Source organism: Gavialis gangeticus, unplaced genomic scaffold (genome assembly GCF_001723915.1).
Source record: "Gavialis gangeticus isolate Ggan-Ray unplaced genomic scaffold, GavGan_comp1, whole genome shotgun sequence".
NCBI lineage: Eukaryota > Metazoa > Chordata > Crocodylia > Gavialidae > Gavialis > Gavialis gangeticus.
Window position 1 is genome coordinate 7,789,924 of NW_017729020.1, and position 25,747 is coordinate 7,815,670.

At 51.3% G+C, this 25,747-nt stretch overlaps 3 protein-coding genes across 7 annotated transcripts in view; 1 reads left to right on the forward strand and 2 right to left on the reverse strand.

Annotated features, from left to right (window-relative positions):
- Window positions 1-1,159: 1,159 nt before the first annotated feature.
- Window positions 1,160-7,267, reverse strand: NPM2 (nucleophosmin/nucleoplasmin 2). Of its 4 annotated transcripts, none has more exons than XM_019514523.1 (10): window positions 7,190-7,267; window positions 6,495-6,574; window positions 5,392-5,477; window positions 4,860-4,979; window positions 4,420-4,513; window positions 3,752-3,891; window positions 2,972-3,000; window positions 2,537-2,576; window positions 1,913-1,984; window positions 1,160-1,333 (listed from the first exon to the last, which is right to left on the reverse strand). In XM_019514523.1, the coding sequence occupies exons 2-9, from the start codon at window positions 6,556-6,558 to the stop codon at window positions 1,940-1,942; spliced, it is 618 nt and encodes a 205-aa protein (XP_019370068.1). In that variant the 5' UTR covers window positions 6,559-6,574; window positions 7,190-7,267; the 3' UTR covers window positions 1,160-1,333; window positions 1,913-1,939. The 4 variants fall into 4 exon arrangements, with proteins under 4 accessions (XP_019370068.1, XP_019370069.1, XP_019370065.1 ...); XM_019514524.1 differs by having other exon boundaries at window positions 6,495-6,579; window positions 7,190-7,264; XM_019514520.1 differs by having other exon boundaries at window positions 6,495-6,570; window positions 7,190-7,252.
- Window positions 7,268-9,448: 2,181 nt separating this feature from the next.
- Window positions 9,449-11,690, forward strand: PBDC1 (polysaccharide biosynthesis domain containing 1). Its single transcript, XM_019514321.1, has 6 exons — window positions 9,449-9,481; window positions 9,537-9,626; window positions 9,712-9,771; window positions 9,898-10,038; window positions 10,358-10,469; window positions 11,127-11,690. Exons 1-6 carry the CDS (start codon window positions 9,449-9,451, stop codon window positions 11,252-11,254), a joined length of 564 nt encoding a protein of 187 aa, XP_019369866.1. The 3' UTR covers window positions 11,255-11,690.
- Window positions 11,691-12,698: 1,008 nt separating this feature from the next.
- XPO7 (exportin 7) overlaps window positions 12,699-25,747 on the reverse strand; it is a 61,353-nt gene continuing 48,304 nt past the window's right edge. For both annotated transcript variants that reach the window (XM_019514498.1, XM_019514499.1), the window contains exons 17-28: window positions 25,207-25,270; window positions 23,716-23,824; window positions 23,200-23,306; window positions 22,590-22,678; window positions 21,728-21,835; window positions 20,530-20,612; window positions 19,709-19,923; window positions 17,840-17,978; window positions 16,403-16,563; window positions 15,073-15,171; window positions 14,585-14,712; window positions 12,699-14,366 (exon numbers count right to left, since the gene is read on the reverse strand). In XM_019514498.1, coding sequence (XP_019370043.1) covers window positions 14,273-14,366; window positions 14,585-14,712; window positions 15,073-15,171; window positions 16,403-16,563; window positions 17,840-17,978; window positions 19,709-19,923; window positions 20,530-20,612; window positions 21,728-21,835; window positions 22,590-22,678; window positions 23,200-23,306; window positions 23,716-23,824; window positions 25,207-25,270 — 1,396 coding nt within the window. In that variant the 3' untranslated portion in view covers window positions 12,699-14,272. The remainder of the gene's footprint in view (window positions 14,367-14,584; window positions 14,713-15,072; window positions 15,172-16,402; window positions 16,564-17,839; window positions 17,979-19,708; window positions 19,924-20,529; window positions 20,613-21,727; window positions 21,836-22,589; window positions 22,679-23,199; window positions 23,307-23,715; window positions 23,825-25,206; window positions 25,271-25,747) is intronic.

Genomic DNA, 25,747 nt, shown 5'->3' on the forward strand with positions numbered 1-25,747 from the left:
GAGAGAGACAGACAGACAGAGAGCACCCCTGGGCGTGTGATCAAGGCACCCATTAGTACAAAGCCAGGGCCCCGCTCGGTCTGGATTAGCAACAACCCTATTGCACCTTGCCCCAAATGCTAACCCAGCTCTCATGGGCAGGAGCCACTGCAGGAGTCCCAGCCCAGCTCCCTGCAGCTGCAGTGGGGCCCCATCTTCTTCACTGCCAGGGTTTTGGGGCTCCACATCTACCTCTTGGGGTTGTGTGGCAGGATAGAGCAGTCTGGGTGGCGCGGTGTGGGGGAGAGCTGGGGCTACAGCAGAGCAGAAAAGGAAAGGCGTGCTGTAGTCTACTCTTCAGCATTATCTATAGCTCAGCACAGGCTTGGCACTGCTGCTGAAGCCATTACCCCACCTACTTTCAACCTGGGCCCAGCTCTCAGCATCCTGAGCCTGCCATCACTCAGCAGCACAGCGCTTTCCCCCCCAACCCCAGGCTCCTGGCTGTGGACCACCCAGCCTCCTCTCCCTCCTCCAGCCCCAGCATTGCAGGGCTTTTGGGAGGAGACGGGGGTAGTGCTGGCATCAGCCACTGGAGCCTGTGTTTCTGCTCACCCCCTACCGCTACTCCTGTCACCACCTCCTTCAGACTCTCTACACTCCTCAGTTAAGTAGCTGTAGCTCCCTACTTAGCCCTCTTCCTGCTTGGTTTATTGTGGGGTGGCAGGTGATGCCTCTCTGCTCCTGGGGCAGATGGACAGAGACCACCCTATGGGCAGACCAAACCCACAGCCCCCAGTTTGGAGGACAAACTGGGTGTGCAGGGTGGATGACAGGCATGAGGCTGAAGAGCCCAGCTATTCCCAAAGAAACTGCAACAGAGCTAGCCTGGCCCTCACTCCAGCTTCTCCTTTTGCGGGGGGCTTCAGTCAAGCCCTGGAGCTAACTAGCCCCTGTCACAGCTGATGGTTTCTTTCCCTCTGCAGGGCTGTCCTCTATAGGAACCAAGCAGTATTACAGCTAGCTTGATAGACAATTTCTGGCAGAACAAGGCTTTTATCTTAGTAGTGTTTTATCTGAATGCTGTATCCAAACATCTGCTTCACACTCCAGTCTCGAGGCCCCTTCCCCCTGGCTGGGTGTAAGAACCCAGCTGTGGTACCAGGGCTCAGCCTCAGTCATTCATCTTGAAGCCATCTGGCTCATTTTCTTAAAAAGTCACCCCACAAGCCTCACAGCATTAGGCCCAAAGTGCAAAAAAAGAGACAGCTTTATTGTTATTAAGGATAATTTAGAGAAATAAGTAGCATGCACACACACACAAAGAAATCTCTGTTCTTTTCTGCAGCAGGCCCTGGAAGCAAAGAGCAAACAAGTCTCAACACAAGCTGGGGTATTTTTATACCTGGGGCTTTTCTACAGATGGCAAGTGAGCTGCAGCTCTGCCCCCCACCCCTCCAGCTGGAGGTGGCTTGTAGGCCAGTACAGAGAAGGATCACCTGCCTGGCTTCGCATTACTGGAGGGTTACTCCTCTCCACTAGTGATGGGCAGGCTAGAGGCCCAGACCTGGAGTTGTGCCCTTAATACCAGGCCTCTGCTGGCTGTGGGACTCCCCACCACTGATTTCTTGGTGGCTGTAGGGCAGGCAGAATCCCTCAAGGAGGGAGAGCTGGCCTCCAGGTTTCGCCCAGGGCACCTGGTCGTTATTGCTCCACCAGTGTGACATATTAAAAGGAGATACACCCAGCATCTTTCCCCAAGGTCTACTAACCATGCATCTCCAAATGCAGGAGGCCTTAGTTGCTGATGGCAAAAGGAGCTCTGGGTACAAGTACTGGTCTCCCTCAGCACTGTGCCTTGCAGCCCTCAGGATCCCTCCCCTAGAGGCAAGAATATAGCACCCAACTAGCACACAGTCAGGTGAGCCCTTACCCTGTGGGTGCCTCAATGCATGTCCATCTATTTCTTGGCTGCTGGCTTCCTCCCTCTGCCTGCTCCTTTCCCCTGCAGCAAAAGGAAGAGCAAATGGCTTTAGAGCAGCCTGTGACTGCAGAGTGAGCCAGAGGCACTCTGTGTGCCTCACAATACAGGAGAGCGCCTGCTGGACATATCTGCAGATGCAGGCTAAGTCTGGCTATTCAGACACCTACCCTATATCTTCCAGGCAGGCATTCACAAATGCAGTAGCCTGGCAAGATGACTGGCACTGGTCTTGGATAAATCAATTCTCCCCTTTTGGGATCTGGAAGCCAGTCAGGGACTCAAGCCGACTCAGACAGGAACACTCTTCTAGTAACTGTTTGTACGCTCTCATGCCTCACAAATGGTATCACTTGGAGGACATCAACACCATGCCATGACCACCAGCCCCAGACACAGCTTGGGCTGTGAAGTCACTGGGCTCCAGGGAGGCCAGCAAGCACTTGCACAAAGGACTGGTGCACCCAGAAGAAGGGACAGGTCAGGAATAAGCAGCCAGATGCTTCATACATGCTCTCCACAAAGTGCTGCCAGAACTAGCACCCCTGCCCCAAGCGTGCAGACATGGCTTCCTACCTTGTTAGGGGGTGCATCCTCATCAGAAGGAACAGGGTTGCTTGGGAGAGAAGAAGTGGGAGGTTAGCGCTTCTGCCATTAAGTCAGGCCATAAAAAGTCACAGATGGAAACACAGCACTGAGGTCCCTCAACTCACTTGCAGGGGAGGGGAAGAAATCCAGGTGTTGGGTATTTCTGAGGGGTATCAAGAAGGGCTAACCCATGACAACTTTGGGAATGGTTCATCCTTCATTTTTTTGCCAGTATTACATCCCGGCAGTGCAAAATATTTCTCAGTCTATGTGGTCCCAGATACTAGCTTCACCAGGCATTGAAAGATAGCCACCAGTTAGGCACCCACCAAGACCAGACCTCCACCACCAGCTCTGGAGGACCACTTCATCCTTTCCCTGGCCCCACACCCCTTAAAAAAAAAAAAAAAAAGATTTACTTACTTGATCTCTTCTTTCTCCACTTTCTTCTTCTGGGACAAGAGGAGAGAGATGTAGTTAAACTAGACAAACTCCAGTTCACAGAGAAAGAGAAAGAAGGGAGCCTGCCAACCCAGTCCCTTGTTTTCCAGGAGGAGAACATGGGTCATTTTTCATGAGTTTTACCCACTCAAGAACGTACTTGTAACACAAAAATTGCAGTAACAGGACAAGCACCATTCCACTTACCTGGGAAAAACCAAGAGAAGATAAATACTGCTCTCCTCTATGGACCAAGAGCACACACCAACCGCAGATGCTTCCTCAGCCTGATGAAGGGTACTTATACACAAAAGCTTGCAAAGAAGAATTTTTCCAACTATTTGAGTTGGTTTAATAAGAGGTAAATCAGGCCCAAAGAACCTCGTCTACTTATGTCCTTAGACCGACACGGCAAGACTGCCGACTTTGTGGCCAAGATGCCAACTCTGCCAGAGCATCAGCTGCTTCGCAGGAGGCCCAGGCCTTCATTGGCCAAGGCATCAAATCCACCCTGCTCCTCCTAGGAACTCAATTCTCAGTGCACTTCCAGGACAGGGAAAAGCTGGGGCAGGGTTTCCCTCCTGGGGAAAGGTTTGGAGATGTCAGGCACATCTGGAGATAGACCAGTGGCAACCATGATGGATACTGCTGGTCAGGTTCATGGGTACTAACATATGATGCTGCACACAGTCTGTGCTACACTAGCAGTAACAGGGCACCCAGGCAGGGGCTAGTCGAGGGGCAGACTGGGTCTCCCCATACCTTGGCTACACTTGCTTTCTTATTGGCTGGCTGGCGCTTGGTGGATTTTTGGGGAGACTCTTCCTGAAACGATTCTTCTTCTTCGTACTCTTCTTCTTCCTCCTCCTCCTCTTCCTCCATCCAGGAGTCATCTGGGACCACTACAAAGAAGAGCTGGCCTGTTTCAGAGCATGGGGCACAGATCAAGGCATTCCCTGCCTGCTCCTCCACTCCTAGCGGTAGGTACCCCAAACATGGGATGCCAGCCAGCCCCCGAGCCAGCAGTGGCTAGCCAGCACACTCTGGTGCTGCATAGAGCAAGTCTCATAGACCAGAAGAGCCAAGCTACTAATACCTTGGGAGACCCTGGGTGTCTTGCTAACAGCAGCTCCTCCCCAGGGCACATACCAGCTACCCCCCGCCCCAGGAAGGGAGGACAGTCTATGGTCCAGACATGCGAGCAGCACAAAGAGTCCCTGCTCCAGCAGCAGGGTGTAATGCATACAGGTGGGGGCTTTACTGCATTCCCATCATGCAGAGGTGGCAGTGGCCAGCTGGCTATAGTCTTCTCTCATTTGGTTGAAGCAGAGGTGGCCCAGCAAGTATTGCAGTCACCAGAACCAACGTATACCGCATTGCCCTAATGCCAAGGTTGGCCAGACTCTAAACCCCCCTGCATCCACACTTACAATTAATGTGCTGTCCAGTGATGTAGACTGGGCCAGAGCCAGCTCTCAGCCGAAAGGTGACAGGAGGAGTCAGCTCAACTCCCACCATGGGGGCCTGGAAGAGACAGCAGCAATGCCATGAGGGTAGGCTGATGGCAGGTTATGCCCTAAAAAGCTGTGGTTGCAGACCAGTTGGCTTTGAAGGCCTAACAGGACTTTGCATCAAGTCCCAAAAAGCTGACGACTGCACGGCAGTGCTCACCCCTCCTGTGCTATCCTCCTCAAAGGGCTGCTTCCTCCACATTTCAGCATGCCTACACTCCAAATTAGCACTTCGGCTTGCTCAGACCTGGGCTTATCAGTGACCTGCTCTCCATCTCCAGGAGTCATCTAGATGCCAGATCCTGACCCAGCTTCCAGGCTGAGTAAATACCAGCCCAGTCCACACCCCCACCTCTCACCATTGGCAGTACAGAAGGCTTCAAGGCAGCTAGGACTACAGGGCTTGGGTCCTGGCTGTCCTCTGGAGGGATGATCTCTATGATGTTGAACTCATCGTTGGTTTTCTCCCCCACACAGATCTGTGGAGAGAGAAGAACAAGCCTTTCGCATTGTGTCAGCAGAGGTGCTTCAAAGGCAGGAAGACTCAAACTCCACAGCCTAACAGAGTAACACCTCTGCCAGTCAGCAGGGAAGACAGCTTCTGCTCAGAGTACCCCCAAACTTGACATGCCCAAGGCCAAGTGGGCACCTTCACTACTGGGTGAGAGGAGACTTGCACTCTCACGGGCACATTGGCAATGACAAGACTCCACTTGCGGTCCAGAAGGATGGTATCAGAGAAGCCAGACCCTCCGCTTCACCCTATTCTGCAACTGGCTTTTTACAAGTCAGGCTCCCCTCCCATACACACCTCCCACACCCACTTCAAAGCCAGTCACAAGGGCCCTGTCCCAAACATCTCCTGTGGGAGAGGATGGGCTAGGCACCTACCATCCGCAGAGCCAGCTGCTGCTCGTAGGCCCAGTCATCTGGCATCTTGAAGGTGCAGGTTGTATTCTCTGCACTCAGTTCGCAGCCTGTGGAAGGGGGCAGAGATCAGCAATTAAAAAAAAATATATATCAGATCATTAAGGCAGTTCACCCCACCTCCAGCATCACATATTTAGCTTGTGTTTCACAAACACACGCTTCTGTCAGGGGTGGGTTGTCTCAACTGGTTGAGCTTACTACCTCTCCCAGCAAAGGGGACTAGGAAAGGAGAAGTGTTGGGAACTGCAAAGTGTCTCTGGACCCCCACCCGCCATCTCCAAATGACTTCTCAGCCTGGAAGGCAAGAAACCCTGCCCCTCAAAGGGTCTTTTCATTTATGTTCCTGCCTGGTAGACAGCATTAGAAGCAAAGATATCATGCCACAGAGCTGCTGCCGTCATTGGCCAGCATGAGCCAGGAGACAGTGAAATGCATCCACTTTGTGGGGGAAGGAAGGAGGCAAGAAAGAGCAACTGATGCACTCCAGCTGCCCTTGCCCCTGGCCAAGCTGAGCATCTGCACCTCAGCTGAAGGTGGACTCAGCATAGCATGTCTGGCAATGCCGTGTGCCCCAGGGAGCAGGCCTTTAGCCCCATCTCACTCCAAGGATTTGTTGCACCTCTGAGAAGCAAAGATACTAGACACCTCAGAGGTTGCACTTTGTTTTAGCCAAGACCCAAGTGACTCAGAAGCCACTAAGATTTAGCTCTCAAAATGGCTCTCCATGGAGACACTTATAAAGAAAGGCATCAGCAATAATGAGGAGTAAGTGGAGGATGTAAGTAGGGCAGATCTGGAAAAAAAAAAAAGACACCAAACAAGACCAAAAACCACCACTAAAAAAAAAAAACAAACAAAAAAACCCAACAACAAAAACAAACAAACAAAAAACCCCAACCCCAACCCCCCACCCCAGACAAATTTCTGGATCAGAGAAGGCCAATATGGGAGAGAGGACTGGGAGCAACAGCTTTAAGTAGTGTTAAGGAGACAGCAGAAATAACCCGAGCACTGATCACCAAGTGCTTCTCAGACACTCAGGTGCAAAGCAAGCAGCTTCTTACCCCAGATCAGAGATACAGGCTTCTCCGATTTACTGTCACTGTTGACACTGTCAGTAAGAGCCATTGTTTCCAGGATCTACCTTTACTGGGGGAAAAAAAAAAGCACCTTTACTCAAAGGAGTCTATTCAGCTGGAAAGGCTTTGCAACAAGAGCGCAGCACTTGAATCTATGAAGGTGGGGGTCATCTCCTGGTCTAGTTCAGTTAGGAAGCTGGGTTTTCCTCCTCCGCAAAGAACAAGGAGAATATGAAGCTGCTACCTCACAAGTGTCCCTCCTGCAATTGCTCTGAGATGCTACCAACCATCCTTCCTTCACCCCAAACATTAGAGCTGCAGTTTCAGAGCTCAGGAACACAAAGCGCCCGTTTCCCATTGCCCGATTTCAATCTTTATCCTATGCAAAAGTGGCTGAGTTACTGTTCCCTACTGCCTCTGACCACATCTCTGCTGAAGAAACCAGCAGAACAGCTCCTGTAAGAGAGCATTTTGGGGAACAGCATGGGGTAACCAACCTCATGCATCTTTCTCACCTAAGGACTCAAGTCTTACAAATAATCAGAAAACACTTTAAAGGGAAAAAGCAGAGTTTACTGATATTTATTCTTAACAACTCACTTCCCCAACATAGAGCTGCATGCAAACCACCAAAGAAAAAACCCTCTACACAGAAAGGGGCTATGAATAGAACAACCTACCCCAGCAAGCAGCTTATAAACAAAAAAAACAACCACCCCCCACATAAAAGACCTAACCAGCCCTGCACACAACCAGCCTCCGGACCAAGCATCTTATAAAGGCAGAGCAGGTGAGCTGCTCAACCATTCATTCAATTAGCCTCACCTTGCTGAAATTTGGTCTTAAAGGGAAACAGACCTTTCTCTTCAAAGAGAGATCCCTTCAAAGGGAGGAAATTCAGCAGTGGAAACAGTCTTGGTTGCTATCATCCAGCACTTTCTGTAGTAGAAATGTGAAGTTCAACCCACAGATCCAAGGTTTGGCTGCTCCAGAACAAATGGGTAGAGAAACCGCCCATAAGCCTGGGAACCAGGGTCTGTGAACACAGAGAAAATGCTATGAAAAGTCATCCCAGGGGTTCCCAGGGCATCCCAGCACTTATATGTCTAGCTTAGAAAAGAGTCAGATGTATGCAGGCAGTGGAGCTGTCTGCAGCTCTGACGGGCTTGATCTGTGGAATCGATTAGGCACTGAACTGGGATTCGGGAGCCTTGAGTGCTATCTTTGGCTCTGCCACTGAGCTGCTGGATAGTCCTGAGTCATTCATTTCCTTCCTCTATGCCTCAGTTTCCCCTTCCCCCTTGGCTGTCCAGCTAGTTGGGACTTTAAACCAAGCAGGGCCGGACACTTCCATACAGACCCTGGAGCAACGATCTCGGTTGTAACCCTGCCGTTCCACAAACAAATGGCAATGACCACAATCAGACTGCAAGCTGTGGGGCTTGGGTTATCCTTAGTTTCCCTTTAGAGCGCACTACCCATTCCCCCGCTTGCCCTGTGGTTGTGTGAGGTTGGGTCTGTGTTGCGTCAGTCTTGATGTCGAGTTTACATTATGGTTTATACGCGGTGGTTGGCATAGGGTCAGGCAGGGGTTGGACGAGATGACCTCCGGAGGTCCCTTCCGGCCCTTCTCTGGGGTTGTCTATCAAGTCAAGTCAGTCCCGAGGCTGTTGCGACCACTGGGGCACCTTAGAGGCTGCAACAACCCTCCTCCGCTCCCATGAGTGTGCATCGTCCGCGAGTCTTCGGGCAGAGCGACCTGGCAGCACCCATCTCCTCTCCAGAAGTGGATGGACATCAGCTCACAGGCAGCTCATCCGCCCATTGACAGCGCTTGTTTTTAGTCCTGCTGGGTGTCGACACACCTTCCTCACCCAGGCCAGCCCAGGTGGGGGCACCAGTTTAGTCGCCGACAACCTGACCATGAAAAAGGCTGTGCTGGCTTATGTGGTATCAGAGAGCGGGCCAAGAGAGGCCTGGCCTGACGGGCACAATTTTTTATGATCTGACAAAAACATTAGGACTTAGGAGTGATCTGTGCCCTGTCACTTCCTCGCTGGGTTGGGAATGTGAGAGGACCTATCCCCGACTGGTTTAATCCCAACAGGCAGGCCTTCCAGCATTTTGACTAATCCCTTTTCAAACCCACTTCAGAATAATCCAGATCCAGAAAAAGATGCTGTTGCGTGCCGCAGAGAAGCAGGGGGTTTTGTGGGCGGCATCTTTATTGGACCGACTGCACAGCTGGGCTAAGGCCTCGTTCAGAGCACCCGTTTTCCTGCTTAGCTTCGGTGCTCGCCAATGCCTTCCAGAAGCTGGAAAACAACATCCGTTCGGCCCCCGCTCCTGGCACGGGCTTTCGTCCCCTGGCGTGGCCAGCTCCAGGGGCCTCGTGGTTTCGTTTGCACATACACGCGTCGACTGCGCTCTCATCGAGAACGGGGCTGGGTCAGGGGCCAAGGGTTGTGGGGCAGCCCCAGGAACAGGGCACGGCCTGGGCTTGCGCAGTGTGGTTTGGGAGCCGTGCAGTGCAGCACAGAAGCTGTGCGATGAGGCGTGGGAGCCCTGCAGTGGTTTGGGAGCTTTGCAGTGCAGCATGGGGGCTATGCAATAAGGCGTGGGAGCTGTGCAGTGGTCTGGGAGCCATGCAGTATAGCGTGGCAGCCCTGCAGTGGTCTGGGAGCCATGCAATGCAGTGTGGGAGCCATGCAGTGGTTTCAGAGCCGTGTAGCGCAATGTAGGAGCCATGCAGCACCGCGTGCGAACAGTGCAGTGTAGCTTGAGCGCCGTGCGGTGCGGTAGGACCGGCCGGACCCAGGGCCGCACCGCATGCCCCCCGCTCCCTCCCCCACCATGGAACCCCGGTACAGGCAGCTTCCGGCGCGGCCGGAAGCGAACCCCCAGAGCAGGCGGGGCAAAGGTCAGGGGTCACAGGCAACATGGCGGCTGCCGGCGGCGGCCTGGGCGCCCTGGTGAGGCCCGGCGGGGCTGGGGGAGGGGGTGGCGGGGCCGCCCGGGCCCGCCTGACCCACCGTGTCTTGTTCCTCGCAGGGCCCCGGCGGAGCCGCGGCCGCCGCCCGCGCGCTGTCCCTGCCGGCCGAGGCCTACGGCAACGACGTAAGTAGCCAGGCGGGGGTGGGCCGGGGCCGGGGCCGGGCATGCTGCACACCCTTACCTGTCCCATCCCGTCCCGTCCCCGCAGCCCGGCGTGGAGATGATGTGGGCCATGAAGGCAGCGCAACACGCTGAGGTCTACTTCAACGTGAGTGCGGGGTCGGGCCGGGCTGCCTGCTTCCCGCCGGGGGAGGGGGGTGGAGTGCGCTGCTGCTCTTAGCTTTCGGGACCCAGGAGCCTGGCGCCGGGTTGTCTCCACTTTCCCCCCCACCAGCTCATTTCCTCGGTGGACCCCACGTTTCTGAAGCTGACCAAGGTGGACGAGGAGATCTACACCGCCTTCCGGGAGCGCTTCAGGCACCTCAGGATCGACGTGCTGGAGCCGGAGGAGCTCAAATCGGAGCCGGCCAAGGAGGTCGGTGCTCCGGAAAGGCTGCAAAGTGGATGCGGCGTCTCCCCTGGGGAAAGTCTTGGGCTGGAAGGAGGGAGGCGGCTCGAGGGGGGAAGCACTATGTGGGTCTTGGCGTGGGATGACAAAGCCACGCTCACCATGAAGGGATTCCTGACTGCGGGTGCTTTCTGGCTTCACCGGCACACTTGTTATTCTCCCAGACGTGGGCGAGGCGTTGTGAGCAGTAGGCGGGTTCGGGGTCATGGCATCTGAGGGCTGAGAACAGGGGCCCCGCTTCATCCAGCTGGCGGGAAGTTTACAGCCCCGGCTCTTCTGTCTCTAGAAGTGGCGTCCGTTTTGTATGCAGTTTGAGGGGGTCGTCGAAGACTTCAACTATGGCACCCTGCTGCGGCTGGACTGCAGCAAAGACTACACGGAAGAGAATACGATATTTGGTGAGCAAATCGCCGCGTACAACCTGAGAGAAGGGCCTGCCCATGCAGAAAGCAGGTGCAAATTTCTATGTGGCACTTCTAAATAGAGCACTGGGTCCTCCCTAGCTTGCTTCTGTGGCCATGTGGCTGAGGGCAGGCAACACTCAGGGCTATCCAAACTCTGAGCCTCCAGCCTTGGGGCCTGCGTGTAGGATGCCCACCGAAGGTTTTGGAAACATCAGAAGCCTCAGGCACCGGTGGAGGATGCTTGCCTGTAGTAGGGCCATATATGGTTCTTGCATGACTCTGAGATTTGGAATGGATTTAGCTGATTTGCCTTGTCTTTAAGAAAATTGTCATGTCAACACACGAAAACCCAGTTGTTCCTCAGATGCTGAACTGAACCTAGACTCAGCCTCAGTACCAAGTTATAGATTGTCTGCTTTGCTGGTTAACCCGCCAAAAGTGGCTATTTTAAGGGGTAACTGTTGCACAAGCAGCTGTGCCCTGCCATACCTAGAGCCTTAAGTCTTGGAGCAGCTCCCTTCTGGATTAAAAATGCTGCACATCCATGCATGAAGGGGGCAGTAGTAGAAGCTTGCAAGAGCTGGTGGGAGGGGAAAATATGTTAAGCCACAGAACTGCTATAAGGATATGTTTATTTTCTCCCCCTTTTAGCCACCAGGATCCAATTTTTTGCCATTGAAATAGCTCGAAACAGAGAGGGTTACAACAATGTCATCTACAACTCAGCCACCCAGAGGAAAATGGCTGCTGCAGAGAAGGCAGCTTGTGAGCATGGATAGAACCAACCCCTTCTGTACACTGGACAGGGCCGCTCCCTGCTGCAGGAGTGTTAACAGTTGCTCTGGAGCTACACAAACACGCAGCAACTGGAGGGGAACTTAGCTTAGAGATCAGCTTTTGCTGTGCTTTTATGGTGCTCAAGTGAACTAAAGTGAGGGCCCTGTCAATAAGTGGTTATGACTTAAATCTTGCTACATACAGCAGGGTGGTGGAAGCACAGAATAGCATCCCCTGGCACCTTGCACCTATAACCTGGGAGCTAGCGGCCTTAACTCTGAAAACAGAGGAAGAACTTTTCACAAGGTATTGCATCTCCCTGGAGCATTGCTCTTCTCCAGCGTAGCTCTTCCTAGGCTTGACAAGCCTCCCATGTCACTGGGATATACTGCAAGTTAATCAGTTTGTAACAATAAACCACAAGTGTCCATTATCATCTCCAGTTGCCATTCTGGGCGTTATTTCATTATTAGATGAGTTCTGTTCAGGTTTTTTTTTCCTCCCACCCACCTTTTCTTCATTAGAGATGAAAGCAATAAGGGAAGATACTGCCTGGACACAGTAGCTGCTGCTAGCTTTGGTGTCTTTCAAAGGAAAGGAGTGGGCTAAAGAACTTAGGGCCCTGTGTTTGCACATCAGTTCAGGCCTTTTGTCCCCTGCCTCCCTGAGGCTTTTTTCACACTGAGGCACAATCAAGTGAATCTTGTACAGGTTTCCTCAGCATCTAGTTCGTGGTCAGAGGCATCCCTAACCAGAAGACCCTGAATATTAAATCCACTGGCAAAGCCCTTCAGATTTGGAGGGGCTGCTCATGCGGAAGAGCTAGCTAGAGCAGGAGAGCTGTGTCCTATGCGAACACTGAAGAATGCACTTGAGCTGGAGGCAAGTTGCAGGGTTGCTCATTCAGAATGAAAATGAAACCAAACTGCTCTGCTGTCAAATCAGCTGCAGAGATTCTTTCTGGGTCGTGGTTTAAGTTCAAACCATAGTTTCAAAGCAGTTCAAGTTATGAGTTCATGGTCTTTAGTGTTAAGGAACAGAGTTTATTAAAATGTTTCAGATAATCAACTGATACCTCCAAGACAGGGAAGTGGAGGCACAGCTGAATAATCTGCAATCATAGGCCAAGCACCTAGGCCTGATGGCACTGTCCAACAAAGTCTAGAATACAACCCTGTCCTGCCAGTAACACCCATGCAGACTCCCTGTGCCTGAAAGCTTGCAGAGAACAATTTTTCCACATATTTAGTTGGTCGAATAAAAGATACCACATGTACCCCAAGAACCTTGTCTGTCAGTAACACTGCTTTTACCCATACATCATGGCAAGCTGCTGCAGTGCCTCAGGCCCCAGTCCAGGCGGCAGAACCCTGTGAAGAGGAACATTAGGAGTGGGTTTTTGAGACGATCAGTGAGACAAGTGGCCTCTGCAAACAGCAGACACAATTCAGTAGAAACCATTGAAGTTTATTTGCAGTCACAATGCTTACACTGTATGCAGCAAACACCCTTACAAGTCAACCAGCGATCTGCTCACGCGAAAAAGGACCCAACACACAATCGCCAGAGGAAAGGAGATTAAAAAAAAAGAAAAATTCAGAGTAGGTGGTGTACGGGCAGAGAAACTGAAACCAAACCTAAAGGACTGAGTGGCTGTGGGTTAGAGCTGAGCTAGAGATGCATACAACTAGCAGCAACAGTAATGGAGAAAGTACAAGGCAAACAGGTTTCCCACTCCCCAGTTACACGTTCCTTTGTAATTAAGTTTTCTATCCAAAACATGTATTAGGGTGATTTAGAGAAACAGACTGGTTTTTAAAGGGGGATGTTAAATAACTCATGCTAGGCAGACCTTGTTATTAAGAACCCTCCACGGTGGTAAATTCAATACAAACCCCCCTCCAAGACCCTGGCTGCATCATGCTCCCGAGCACATGCGTGTCTGAAAATGGACACGTGGCACCCCGCGGGAAGGCTGTGCAGGTCTTGCACTGGCAAGGCATAGGAAAAGCTCAGCCCAAGGCCTTCAATCTGTTCCACACGCTTTCTGCTTGACAGAGGTTGTGAGGTGGGGGCGGAAAGAAAGAAAACCAAGGAAAGAAGAAGAGTTGGCAGGTAGGTGAGACAGCCTCACTGCAGTGCTCCTCCCAGGGTGGGGCCAGATGGGGGTGGGGAGAAGGATCCCTTACTGAAAGAAACAACTCGCCAAATGCACCAACGCTGGGTGGCGAAGGCCCTACCAGAAGCTGACTGACAATGGGAACAGCATCTACCATTACACTGGGGGAGGAGACACCCACAAGCTAGCACAGATGAATGATCACGCAGCATGGCTTCGAGTTCCTAATAACAAGGGTGAGACAGTAACAGGAAGTCGTGATTTTTAAGGGGCTTATAAGAAAAAAAAAATATACATTTGGAATTTTACATTTTCTCTCTCTTTTTTTTTCCCCGCCATTTGTGGTTTTTGTTTCTCTCTACACGTGTCACTAAATATATCTCTGCACTTTCACACCCCCTCACCCAAGTAAAGCTTCAAGCCAGCAGGAGACGCATCTTCCTCACTCGCATACGCAACCCTCACGGCAGCATTGGTGCACTAGACTCCGTAAAAATTTCAGTCACGCTTATTTTTTTTTTTTTTTTTTTTTAAACTTGAATCAATATAAACCTTGTTCAAAATGTTATGAAAAAATGTACATGTTTATACAAGGCAGGCTGCAGCAGAGCGCTAGGGTTCCACGCAGACGTTCTGGTAGGGAGACGCTGGATTCTCGCACCCGGGTCATGCCCCCTCCACCCCTCCCAAGGAAACGGAAGCACCCTGCCCTGGCGAGTTGAACACCCCCCTCCTGTTCCCTCCTCCCTTGGACGTGGAGTACGGCTGAGCTTGAGCGCCGCAGTCCAACCCGAGGGAAGAGCAGGGATCAGAAACGCCCTCTTTTCTTTCCATCGGAAACGGTAACCCCTCTGGTCCAGGCCAAAGAGATGCTGCTCTGTACAGGTGATGGTGCGAGACGTCAGCTCATCATGTCGTTGCTGTTCACGCCGTAGGTGGAATTCTTCATAGAGTCGTTTACCTCCCGCCTGAATGCCGACAGGTTCTGGGTGAACCTACGGGAACACAGACCAGCACGTATTAGAACAGGGCCGGCCGGCGCCGATACGGGGGTGTCAGACGCCTTATCCTAGGCCACATACTTGAATCCTAGCCCACGATGTTGCCATAAACAGGGACTGCAAGTCTCAGCAGACTGCATTCATTCATTAAGCAGAGCTACAGGCTCAGTACTGTGTGATGCCACCTCCCAGGCCGATCTCTCTATACCAACCTGTCTCTGTTCTTGGTTAGCAGGTTGCGTTCAATGCCTTCCATGAGGTTCTCGAAGCAGAGGTGCATGGCCTGCTGCTTCTCCGGGGGCTGGCTGTTCACTATGCTGTTCCTCAAGTCTGAGAAGTACTGGGGAAACAGGAAAGTGGTGGTGAGCCATCTGAGTGCTGAGCCAGCTGTCTTGTCAGGGGAAGCAAGATGTGCGCAGCTTTGGTTTTTGCATATTCTAGAACTCGGGTAAACGGGTAACTGGAGGATTTGCTGGAGCTGAGGGCGTGCCAAGCAAATGCCACGTAAGCTTTTCCCTTCAGCACGGTAGGACACTGCCAACCTGAGCTGCACTGCCATCCCGGCTCCCCTGAATCTGAATCCAACTCTGCCAGTGCAATTCCCAGTCGCTTGCAGGACACCAGACTCTGCCCCAACTCCAGAGGTCTCTCTCAACTAAAAGGTCAGCTTGGTCTGCTGAGAGCAGTCGGGCCTGCTTACCTTTTCATTGAGAAGTATCAAGCCAAGTAGAGGTCGGGACATGGACCACTGGTTCCTGCAGTCCTCAAAGATGATGATGTTCAGCACTGTTGACAGCATCTGGAAAGATAATGGGAAAGCAAGAGGGTCAGGCTGCTCCCTCAAAGCCAACTTTCCTCCTGCCCCAGAAATGTGCGTCAAATCTGCCAGCATGCGCTCCTCCAAGGGGTCATAGCTGACTGCATAGCTGACTCTATTACCCATAAGACTGTAGCATATCTGGTCTTCCAGCTCACATTGCAGGTCCCGCACTGTATGATCAGGACCAGCAAAAGAGAAAGAAAACCTGCCAGCCACGTACACCAGAGGCGAGAGGCTGTCAGGAATGCAAAACCCGGTTATTGAGTTCATCCTGCAGAGGCACCCATGAGATCCAGGCGTTAGCAGCGCTGAGGTGCCACTTTCCAGAAAAGGGAATAAGCAGAGCTCTTGAGTGGATACAGCAGAAGAGCCAAGGTAGGCAGAGTGCTTGCTTACTGGAGAGATCAGGGAGAATCCGATGGCTGCCTCACTGAGCTCTGGCACAACACTGCTGTGTTCAACCAGAAGCGTACACACACATGCACGCTCCTGCTTTTCAGCTCCTCAACTGGTACGTACGTAGGATGACTGCATGCTACTGGGTGGCAGATGTATTTCCTGGCTTCATCTTGACAGGCTTCCAGCAAGTCCCAACAAGAGGGGACTGCAAATGGGGTAGTTTTTTGAAAAAAATAATATTAAGGAAGGTTCCAAGTTTTGGGCTCCTCCTGCTCAGAGTGTAGGTGCAAAATGCCCCATGCTGCATGCACAGAACTTTGGCCCCAGGCATCAGTCCCAGGGCGGTTCCCAGTTCAGAGCTCTGGGACGTGATAAACATGGAGTTACAGCATAAGCCACGGGTTTCCAGTTCCCTCTGACATCAGTTAAGTGCCTCAGCTCCCCTGGAGCTCAGCTCTGGGGAAAGCGACAGTGCCTGCAGGAGGAGACCGGGGACTGCACGACAAGTGCTTCAGCGTCATGTGCTCATGATGTAAGGACCATATCTCCCGTGAATGAAGCGTGCCCCCGGCAGCTCGGGGGGGCACAGCAGCGGCAACAGGAGCACGGCAGTGGAAAGCAGGGGAGCTCCCACAGATGCTGTCGGTGGTGGGGGAGGGTGGCGAGAGCTGACCGGGGGTCGGCAACCACCCGCAGACGCTGCCAGCAGCGTTGGTGGCACCTTTTTGTAGGGGGTGCACCACCATGCTCAGGGGGTGCGTGTGCACCCCCTACGCGTGGCCCCCCGGTATCTCCCTTCTCAGCTCTTTACCTGCTGAATCATCTCCGGGTGCTGCTGCATGATGTGCAGGAACCGGTCGCTCTCCTGGGTCAGGGGGGTGGTCCTCTTCTTGGTGCTGCGGGATAGCTGCTTGAAGAGATAGGTGACAATGTGGTCCAAACAGGAGCAGCAGCCTGTGCAAACCATGGTGTCTGCGAGAACAGGAGAAGGGGACACATTGGGACACCTCCAGCACTCTGCCCGGTCCAGTGGCTGGCCAAGACTCCCGTGGAGCTCCTTGCCTGGCCCTGCACTTCTCCCCTCCCAGAGGCCAGCCTCATGGCACTCGTTCACCTCCACCAGCCAAGCTGACACACACTCAGGCTGATAACTGGCAAGTTCATCAGCCCCGAGTGCAAGATATAGGCAGGCACAGGCTTTCATCAGTGCTGACAACCCAGGGAGTTGGGGTAATTGCACAGCCCCTGCCATTTCTCTAATTAACAGACTAGGTCTCCTATGTGATGCTGACTGCCGTCATGCTCAGGGCTAGGGAAGCTGCAGAGGGCCAGGAGGCATGCTAATAAAGCTGCCTTTGGGCCATGTTGTGACACCCCTCCCTGCCGATGCGCCACGACAGCCCCACCAGCAGCCTCTTCAGCACAGACAGAACTCAATGCTGCAAGAGAGGTGCCTGTAAAGAACCTTGGCCTTCCTTTGCCTTACTCCACCCCAACTGCTGACCCTGAAGCTGATAAAGGCCAATCTGCCACAGCCAGCACTCGTTCTGCCAGGCTGTATGATTGCTGGACCCTGAGAGTCTAAGGTGTTGGGGGCTGAAAACCACCAGGGATGCTCTCCAGGAGCTGCATGTTATGTATCATCATCGTCCCAGTCCTGGACAGAGCTGCACCTTTCAGACTTGGATTTTCTACTGCATGCTACCAGCAGCTACAGTTCAAGTTCACAGAATCACACAAATGCCTCCTCCTGTCCTGGGTATCAAAGAGGGGCCACAGCCCTCTGTACAAGGATTCGCAGTGCTGCCTCCATGTGCGCTCCTTGCTTCAGCTACTCTCAGAGATTGCAGATCTTCCTATACCCTAACCTTTGCTAACACACTAATCTAGGATGGTACCAACCTGGGTTCAGTCCCTGAACTGCTTCACGTTTCACTCCCCCACAGCACAATACATTGCATCACTGGTCTATTTCAACTGTGAGCTGTCCAGGGCAGTGACCACATCCATCTGTATTACATGTGTGTGTACAGTGCCTGCATACAGGGTAATAATCTCCTAGCCCACAAACACCTCCGTAACACAGATGAGGCATGCCATTAAAATGAACTCGCAATATCTGCTGCTGCAAATAGATCTTAACTAGGTATTGATGCCTTTAAGTTTGTAGTGTAGACTAAAGCCCATTCTCGTCTCCTCTTTTCAAGAGAGCCCTTTTTGCATGCACCAAAAGGCGGCAGATAGTTACCTAGTGCAGTGAGACCTTCGGAAATGGAAGAGAGAATATACATGATTACGTGGGGCTCCAGGCTGGCTATGAAGTTCATGTGGTCCTGGGTGAGAACTTCCAGTAGGGAATAGTAGGACTGGCTGAGTTTGGGGTAATCCTGCAGAAAGAGAGGAGTTGTTTAGGGCTCCTGTTCAGTTTGGAATTGAGCATGGAGCTTCTGGCAGAGCAGCGGAAGCCTAAACACGTATTTCCAATCACCTGGAGATTACTTATTTTCACCGTCTTGAAAACAGCTTATGCAAAACAATCCCCCCACAGAGAACCTATGGGTTGTGCACCCCCAGCTCTCTAGTCACCTTGGAGTATCCCAATAGGCTTCCTCCATCAGTGTTTTATCAGACCATTTCCCCATACTCTGCTTCCATCCGTTTTTGGCTTGGCAAGTTATTTGGCCAACTCGGACGCTAGAGGTGCTGCCTCCTATTTTAGTGGGTCAGTGGCAATAGACCTGAGGAAGAACAGCCTCCCTGGAAGTATGGGAGCAACTACAACCACTCCCAGGTCCTGCTGAAGTAAGAAGGACCTGGATAATGATGCAAGTCCTGGAGCCTGCTAACCAGCTCTGCAGTGACACTGGCCAAACACTTCAGCATGGGCTGTGCCAAAGGAGCCGTTGCAAGTGGGCAGAGAAACAGTTCACCAGGCTTATGCAGAAGCAAGGCGGCTGCTTTCAGAACAGCAAGGCTGCGTTTTAATTGCTGCTGTGGACACAGAGCCCGGAGCCACACAGAGCGAAGAAACGGCTCTGTCGGCTTGAAGCGTCTTTCAGGTAAGGAAGCAATTATCTGGCTGCAGCCACGTCCCCGACGAGAGAGGAGCTGGCACCACGAGCCTCAAGGAAACTGTGTGGGCAAGGAGCAATGACTTTTCTCATCAGATTCTGTTCTGCAATCAGAGGCTTCATTGCTCACTGAAGCCCAGGACGGTCTGACTCAGTGGGGAAGGCTAACGCTTGCTCATCCATCCAAGATACTCCTTCAATGAGACACCTTTTAATATCCCATCCTGCTCCCTGACACCCACGTATAGCTTTCTATCAAGGCTGCCCCTTATAAGAAGAAAAGCAAAGCTCTGCAGGAGAACACAGCAAGAGAAGGTGTGCACTGGACATCAGCCCAGCTCAATCTCCCACTCCTGTCTCGCATCAAGAGGCTGCATTGTCCGATTTCAAAGGCTGAGACAGTGATGCACACAGGAACCTGGCAGGACTGGCTGAAGCTGGGGGAGATGAAAGAGAAACAAGAAACTTTTGTAACGGGGGGAAGGCTGGTACAAAGGATGCGGGAGCCCTGCTAGCAAGTATATTTTTTCAAGCTCAGGAGTTTGGGAACTCCGAATGATGGCTGGCACCACAGAGCATTAGGAGACCCTGGGAGAGATCCCTATGGTGAGTACTGCACGGGCCCCTGTCACATAAGCCTGCAGCTGGGTTCTGGCAGCAGAACAGAGTGCCAAGTGCATGGGGGTGAGGGCTGGGTGGGGAAGGAGACCGGTGAAGGGACACCTCTTTGGCAGAGTAAGGAGTGAGCTTCAGCACAGATACACGGGCCATTCTTTGCACACAAAAACAGGAAACACAGGCAACGAGTTCTTCCTGCCTTGGCTTTTTTCCCCCCTCTGGAAACCCAGATCAAAACGGTCGTGTCTTTACTGCCACATGTGGCCCAGCTAACTCCACGGCTCTTTGGATATGGAGGCACACAAGGGGACTTAACAGCCATTTGGACATAGCAACACAGGCATACATCTCAGTCAGGGCAGCACACAGAGGATGGACTCTTTTGTGTACATGCAGCGTTCAACTGGGTCAGAGACATGCTGGCTTACCAGGAGGTCGCTATGCGGGATGGAGAGCAGGAGCTTGATAAAGGTTTGCAAGGCATTGTCGAGTGCATCGTCCCCGTAAAGCCGGAAGACACCAAAGTTGACGTAGCTCCCGCTGAGCGCAGCTTTCAGCATTGAGAAGCATATGGAAATGCCCTTCAGCTTCAGGGCATACACCTGGTCCTTTGGGACCTCCCCAAGCGTGAGGATACGATTTCCTGCAGGAGCACAGAAGCAGACTCAACACACCGGCACCACTGCCATCTCCTGTACCATCCTGTCTCTCAAGGGGACTGGGGAAAAAGGCAGCAGAGCTGTAGGGAATGACTGAGGAGAGACCAGAAAGAGGTGTTTGGCGCGGCGTCTCTGGGCCAGCTTCCAAAGCAAAGGTTACGTTATTGGCTGTGGCTGCTCTAAAGCTGTGTCCTCATACGCCCTGGGAGAAGCTGGTTAATAGAATGCTTCTCTGGCCGCACACTGCACTGCTGGAAAACGAGTGCAAACTGATCTGCAGGGCTGAAGAAAGCGCGTGGCTTTGCTGGGGGAAGGAGGGTGGTGCTAATCATTTCCAGTGGCAGGGTTTCCCTAGCTTGGCAAATCCTGACCTCCTTTTGCTCATCTATTGAGTGCCAGGACCTCAGGCCAAATTTGCCTGCTTCACATAAGCACAGTAAGATCACAATTCAAGGTACTTGTCCCCGCCTTGCAGCCCAGACTCCTCTTCACAACCCCAGCCGTAACAGAGATGCCCCAGGCCCTGCTCACCGGGGATCAGCTGCCTTCCAGGCAGTCACAAGAACGAAGGCTCCCCACTGGGTACTCACCATACGTAGTTATCATTTTACTCGTTTCCCGAAAAAGCAGGATGCCATTTGGGGAGGACACGTCAAACTGCAACCTTTGGGATCTGCCAGGGGAAAGCAAGCAAATCAACAGCTGCTGACGTATATTGGAGGGAGGAAGGAGAGAATCTTCCTTGCTGGGGCATCACTTGGGGTAGGGCTGTTTATGGCAGTTCAGCAACAGCTGCTCCATTTGGTATCAGAGTCAGGACACAGCAGATGAGAGGAGTGATGCTGTTTCTATGGAGGGAAAAGGCCTGCATTTTGCACATTAAGAGTACTAAAATTCACCACACGCTGGGAATCCAGTTTTGGCAATAGCCACTGGGCTACTGCCACGCAAACACAGGGAACTCCAGCACAGCTCAGGAGTACTGGGCTAAGTTCTGATCATGATTCAGATGAGCTTAAAAACTTAGTCATTACACTTTTCCTCCCAATAGCTGAGCGGATCTGCAGGCTGAAGTGTGGCAAGCTTGCTTGTCTTGCCTCGCCTCACCGAGTAGCAGTAGGCCACTGAGTAGAATCTGTCCCTTCTCACATATACCTTTTGGATTTGGTAAACAGCGTGACCACATGGATCCTAGGGAACTGGGACGTGACCAAGTTGAAGTCTAGCATCCTTTCTGCATGGCTGGAACGCTACTTAGTAAACCTCTTCTGTAGAGCTGTGTTCAGCGGGCAGTGCTCCACGAACAAGGTTTGACAACCAGCCAAAGATCAGACAGCTTCTGAATGATCTGACCAGAAGCCAAAGTATCTATCCACTGGCAGAGCACGCCACAGGTCTAACGCAGGAGCAGTTACCCGACCACCATATGGAGCAGCATTCACTTTAACTTGGTGTGATTAAATTAACACACAGTGCCCTGATGCTGTGGATGACTGGCCTTGGAAACAGGTGCCACAAGAAACACCACAGGTTTCCTCTAGCGTCTTCATGCACAGAGATGGTACAGGAAGACGGCCCTCAAGTTTAACCAAATCACAATGCAGGGCTGACACATATCCTTCCCAACAGAGACAGCGTTTGTTTTTGTTGGCAGCTTCTAAGTGTAAAGGGACGAAAATGGAAACAAAACAGCTGGGTACCACAGAACACTAGCAAGCCCCAAATTAAGGAGCGAGGTAGCAGACAGACGTGAACTCCCGTCAGCTTTTGGACACTGTAGTCTCATACCTGTTATGCACCAACTCTGCCATCAGTTTGAGCACAGGGGTAGTGCAGGCTGGGTCATGGTACCACAGCTCAATTGCTCGCTGGAGGATTGGCATGTAGGAAGGGTAGCTGCGAGACAGAAGCTAAGGAACCTTGTTGATTTCTACATGAAGAAAATGGCTGTCAGTGTAAGTGGAAGGCAGCACTCTTGCCCTGTTCCAGCCTCTGGAGAGATGCACAAGGTCAGGCCATGGCGCTGCAGAAAAGGCCTGTGCGCCTATTTAAACAGTCATTAGGCTGGTAATGTGCCTGTGTAATGTGGTAATGGTAAGTCAAAGCTGAAGTCTTTCAGCAGCCGTGCCTGCTGCTTGCAAGGCCAGCCTAAAGAATACTCAAGGTCTGAGCACGTACCCACCCTTCCCAGGTTATTATGGACACGTAGACTCCGTAACAGGAAAAGAAGAGAACTCTAAAGCCCATAGATGTTGCTTCCTGATCAGCCAGGATGAGGGCACCAGGGCAAGCGTGCTGCCTCCCAACCTGTGCCAACCTTAGGGAGCAAGAGATGGGCACTTCCCTAACTGTACGTGAAGTCCCAACTCCTATAAGTCCATTTGCTAATTCAGTGTGCAGTCTCAGAACTGATTTCTAGTCTCCAACAGGGCACAGCATCATGCTACAAACCACATGGAGGGTTCTTGAAAAGCACCTCTCACTGGAGGTACACCTGGACCCTTGAGTACTCTGATTTGCAGAAGCAACTTCCATGAAAGGGTTAACTGAAATGCAAAGTGAATGGAGTTGGGGGGAGGAGGGTTCAGGGACTTGGATCTCTTTCATTGCCCCATAAGGAGGATAATTATGGTCTTGATGCCAAGGATACATCCACTCAAACAGCATCATGAAGCTGGTCTTGGCATTGAAGGCAAAGGCTATTCCCCGTAGGTCTCGTACAAGGCCAACCAAGGTTCTCTGTAGAGAGGAAAAGGACATGTTACACGTTAAGACTGGCAACCAGACCACAAAATCACCCCAGCTTCCACCAACCCACCACCAACAGCAGAGTTCTCTCGGTGGCCTCTGGTTTCGGAAGTCAGACGATCCTTCCTCTTTAAGCACCAGAAAATATACACAAGTTAAGCCAAAGCAATGAAGGTTCTAGGGTCTTCCAATACCTCCTACTTTTGCTTCTGTTGTGTGAGCATCAATAGTCATTCCACAAACTGCATCTGAAGTACTCAAGTTAAACGAGAGACTTTCCTTTACCAAATGCTTAGGGATCTCTCTCCCCTCTAGCAATTGTTCGTCCCCTCAGAGAGAGACCACCCTGTACAGATCATATGCTCTTTCTGAAATACTTGAATAAAAAGCCACACTAGAAAGCACGTTTAACTAAAGTCACACGTGACAAGGCTTTTACTGAAAGAGTGGCTGTCCAATGTACCAGGCCACGACTAACTATAATGATTTGGTTTTGCTCACTTGTTACTTACCTTTGCCTCTTGCTCATTGAAAGTGTTGGTGCTGAACATCTGTGCCACGGCTTCAAATGCAGCCGTCAGGGGCAGCATGAATTGTTCATACTGATCCTCATCTTCCCCTAAAACAGACATGACAAAATTAGCACCTTCCACCCAAATGCCACGTCAGTCCTACAGGCTGGCCTCAGCAAAGTGTGCGCAAAGAGCAGTAGGGACTGGTCACTAGGAGTGAAGTAAAGGCAGCCAGAGCTCTAATCTTAACAAGTCAAAATGCCTCCAGATTAATGCGATGCCGCAACCAACCACTCATGCATAGAAAAGATTGGTTATAGCGGAGTATAAGTTTTCTGTGGTCTTCTGAAGTCTGCATGTGAAGGAAGCACTCGGCCCCCAACAGGAGGCACAGAGCTTCTCACTGCATTGCGTTTTTGCAGTTTCTGATATGGCCTTTACTAGGTCAGCCAAACACTTTTCACAAAAGGTGAAGACGAGGACAATGCACTGCTTCTTCAAGGTTGGAGGTAGTACCTAAATCCACCATGAGAAGGCGCCCAAGTGCAGTGTAGAAAGTAGTCCGACATCTCATGTCAGTCAGGTTGGACTGATTGTTAATGCCCAGGAATGAAAAGTGCTCACTCTGTCAAGGAAAGAACAAAGTCAAGTGAACAATGAGCAGGCAGGCTCTCAACAGGGCTCACATATTAAGGCACTCAGCAATCCCAACCATTTTGACTTACGCTCTGTTCCTGAAAGGCCTTTGGAAGGACTGATCATCTCCCTAACCACCTCAGTTGTGCTAATACTCATAAAAGAATAGATGACCAAAGGGGAGTTTTCACTGGTGCTGTGCAATTACCGGTACTAGAGAGGTAATGGTAGCATATAGTTTTTTCTGTACCTACCAGGAAGGCGGCCTGACCCTTGACCTTTCATCTTAAGCAACAGATGAAGAATCCCCTCTACTCCTCCAGTGAAGGAGGGAGTTTACTCTTGGGAAAACTCAAATCTTTAATACAGCTGCTCAAGATGACATTATCAGCTCAAGAGAACCCAGGAATCCTGACTCTTGGTTCTCTTGTTCAAGGTACTATGTCTGTTTCTTGCATGTCCTAGCACCATTGTATAGAAGGATCAGGTGATCAATACTTCTACCCAACAACAAGCAGACAGGCTCTCACAGGGTTACTGACTGTTCACTTCCACAAGACCTGCAAGCAGCAGTGAACCAGAGCTCAGGCCAGCACAGTGATCGCAAAACTCCACAGAAACCTACCAGCAGAGCTATACAAGATGTTGACGCTAACTGTGACAGTCCTTCCTCTGAGTCAGCACCCCAGAGTGGCAGAAGACAGCCTACACTGCTGGCAGACCAGTTGTTGGCCAAGCTGCAAGTCTGGGATCCTGTTCACAGGGGTGATTAAAGATCCCTGGGCACTCTTTCAAAACCAGGAACGTTTAAATCAATCAGGAAGGAGATCAGGACACAAGTATATTATTATATTTTGCCTCCCTGACTTCCACAGTTAATTCAAATGGATGCAGTATTCCTCACTATTCTTGAGCCAGCACTGTAACAGCCCAAAGTAATTCCCTGCATCCTGCTCCAGATGCGGCTGCATTTTAATGAGGGGCAAAGAGATTCTTGTAGTAAGTTTGTACACGAGCTAGAATCCTTTGGGTTAAAGGTAACATATAAAACACAAGACAAAAAAAAGTACTGAAGGCCAGGCTTTGGAAGAAGGCAGAGAGAGCAAGGACTGGGATTTGCAAAGCTGTACAAGGCTGGGTCTCTCATAGGAGGGAAGGAGTTGGGAGAGAGTTCAGCTTAAGAAGCGTGTCCACATACGAAAGCTTGTCTAACTTTATCGTAACTACATAGTTGGCTCAATAATAGGCATCACCCTATGAAATCCTTGCCTCCCTGTATGAAAGCAGAGAATGGGCCTTCATTTCCTTCCTACTTGCAGGAACCTGGGCACGCATGTTGTTACGAGATAGCAAGTAGAGGCTAAGACTTACCGTGTGATTGTTCAGCATGAACTGTACTGCGCTCAGTTTCACCAATTTCCTAACGCTACTGTATGTAAGAAGCATATTAAGGAAATGGCAACCAAACAACTGCTGGACAGTTTCAGATGTTCACCAAGCAACTTAAGGGAACACTTTCCAGAGCAAGCTCGCGCAGCACAATGATGTGGCACCTTATGAAGGACTTCCCTTTTCCATGACATGGATTTAATTTCATTTCGTAGTACTTAACGGCATTCCTTTTGAATTCAGAATCCTTAGGAAGTTCACCAACTATCTCGAGGTTTTCAAGAGCTCTCAAAGAAGACCCCAGACAAACTATGATGTACAGACATGATCTGCTCTTAAAAAGTGTATGCCTACTGGAATGCCTGCCACCAGATACGAGTAGCAAGTGCTCAAACTCCCTTGGCCACTTGAGAGGTAACTTGTATGTAAATGTGCCCGCTTCCCCAAAACATTCAACAGGAGAATGCAGCCAAGGGGACAAGGGAGCAGGTGATGACAAAAATCAATGCCAATATTGTGCGAC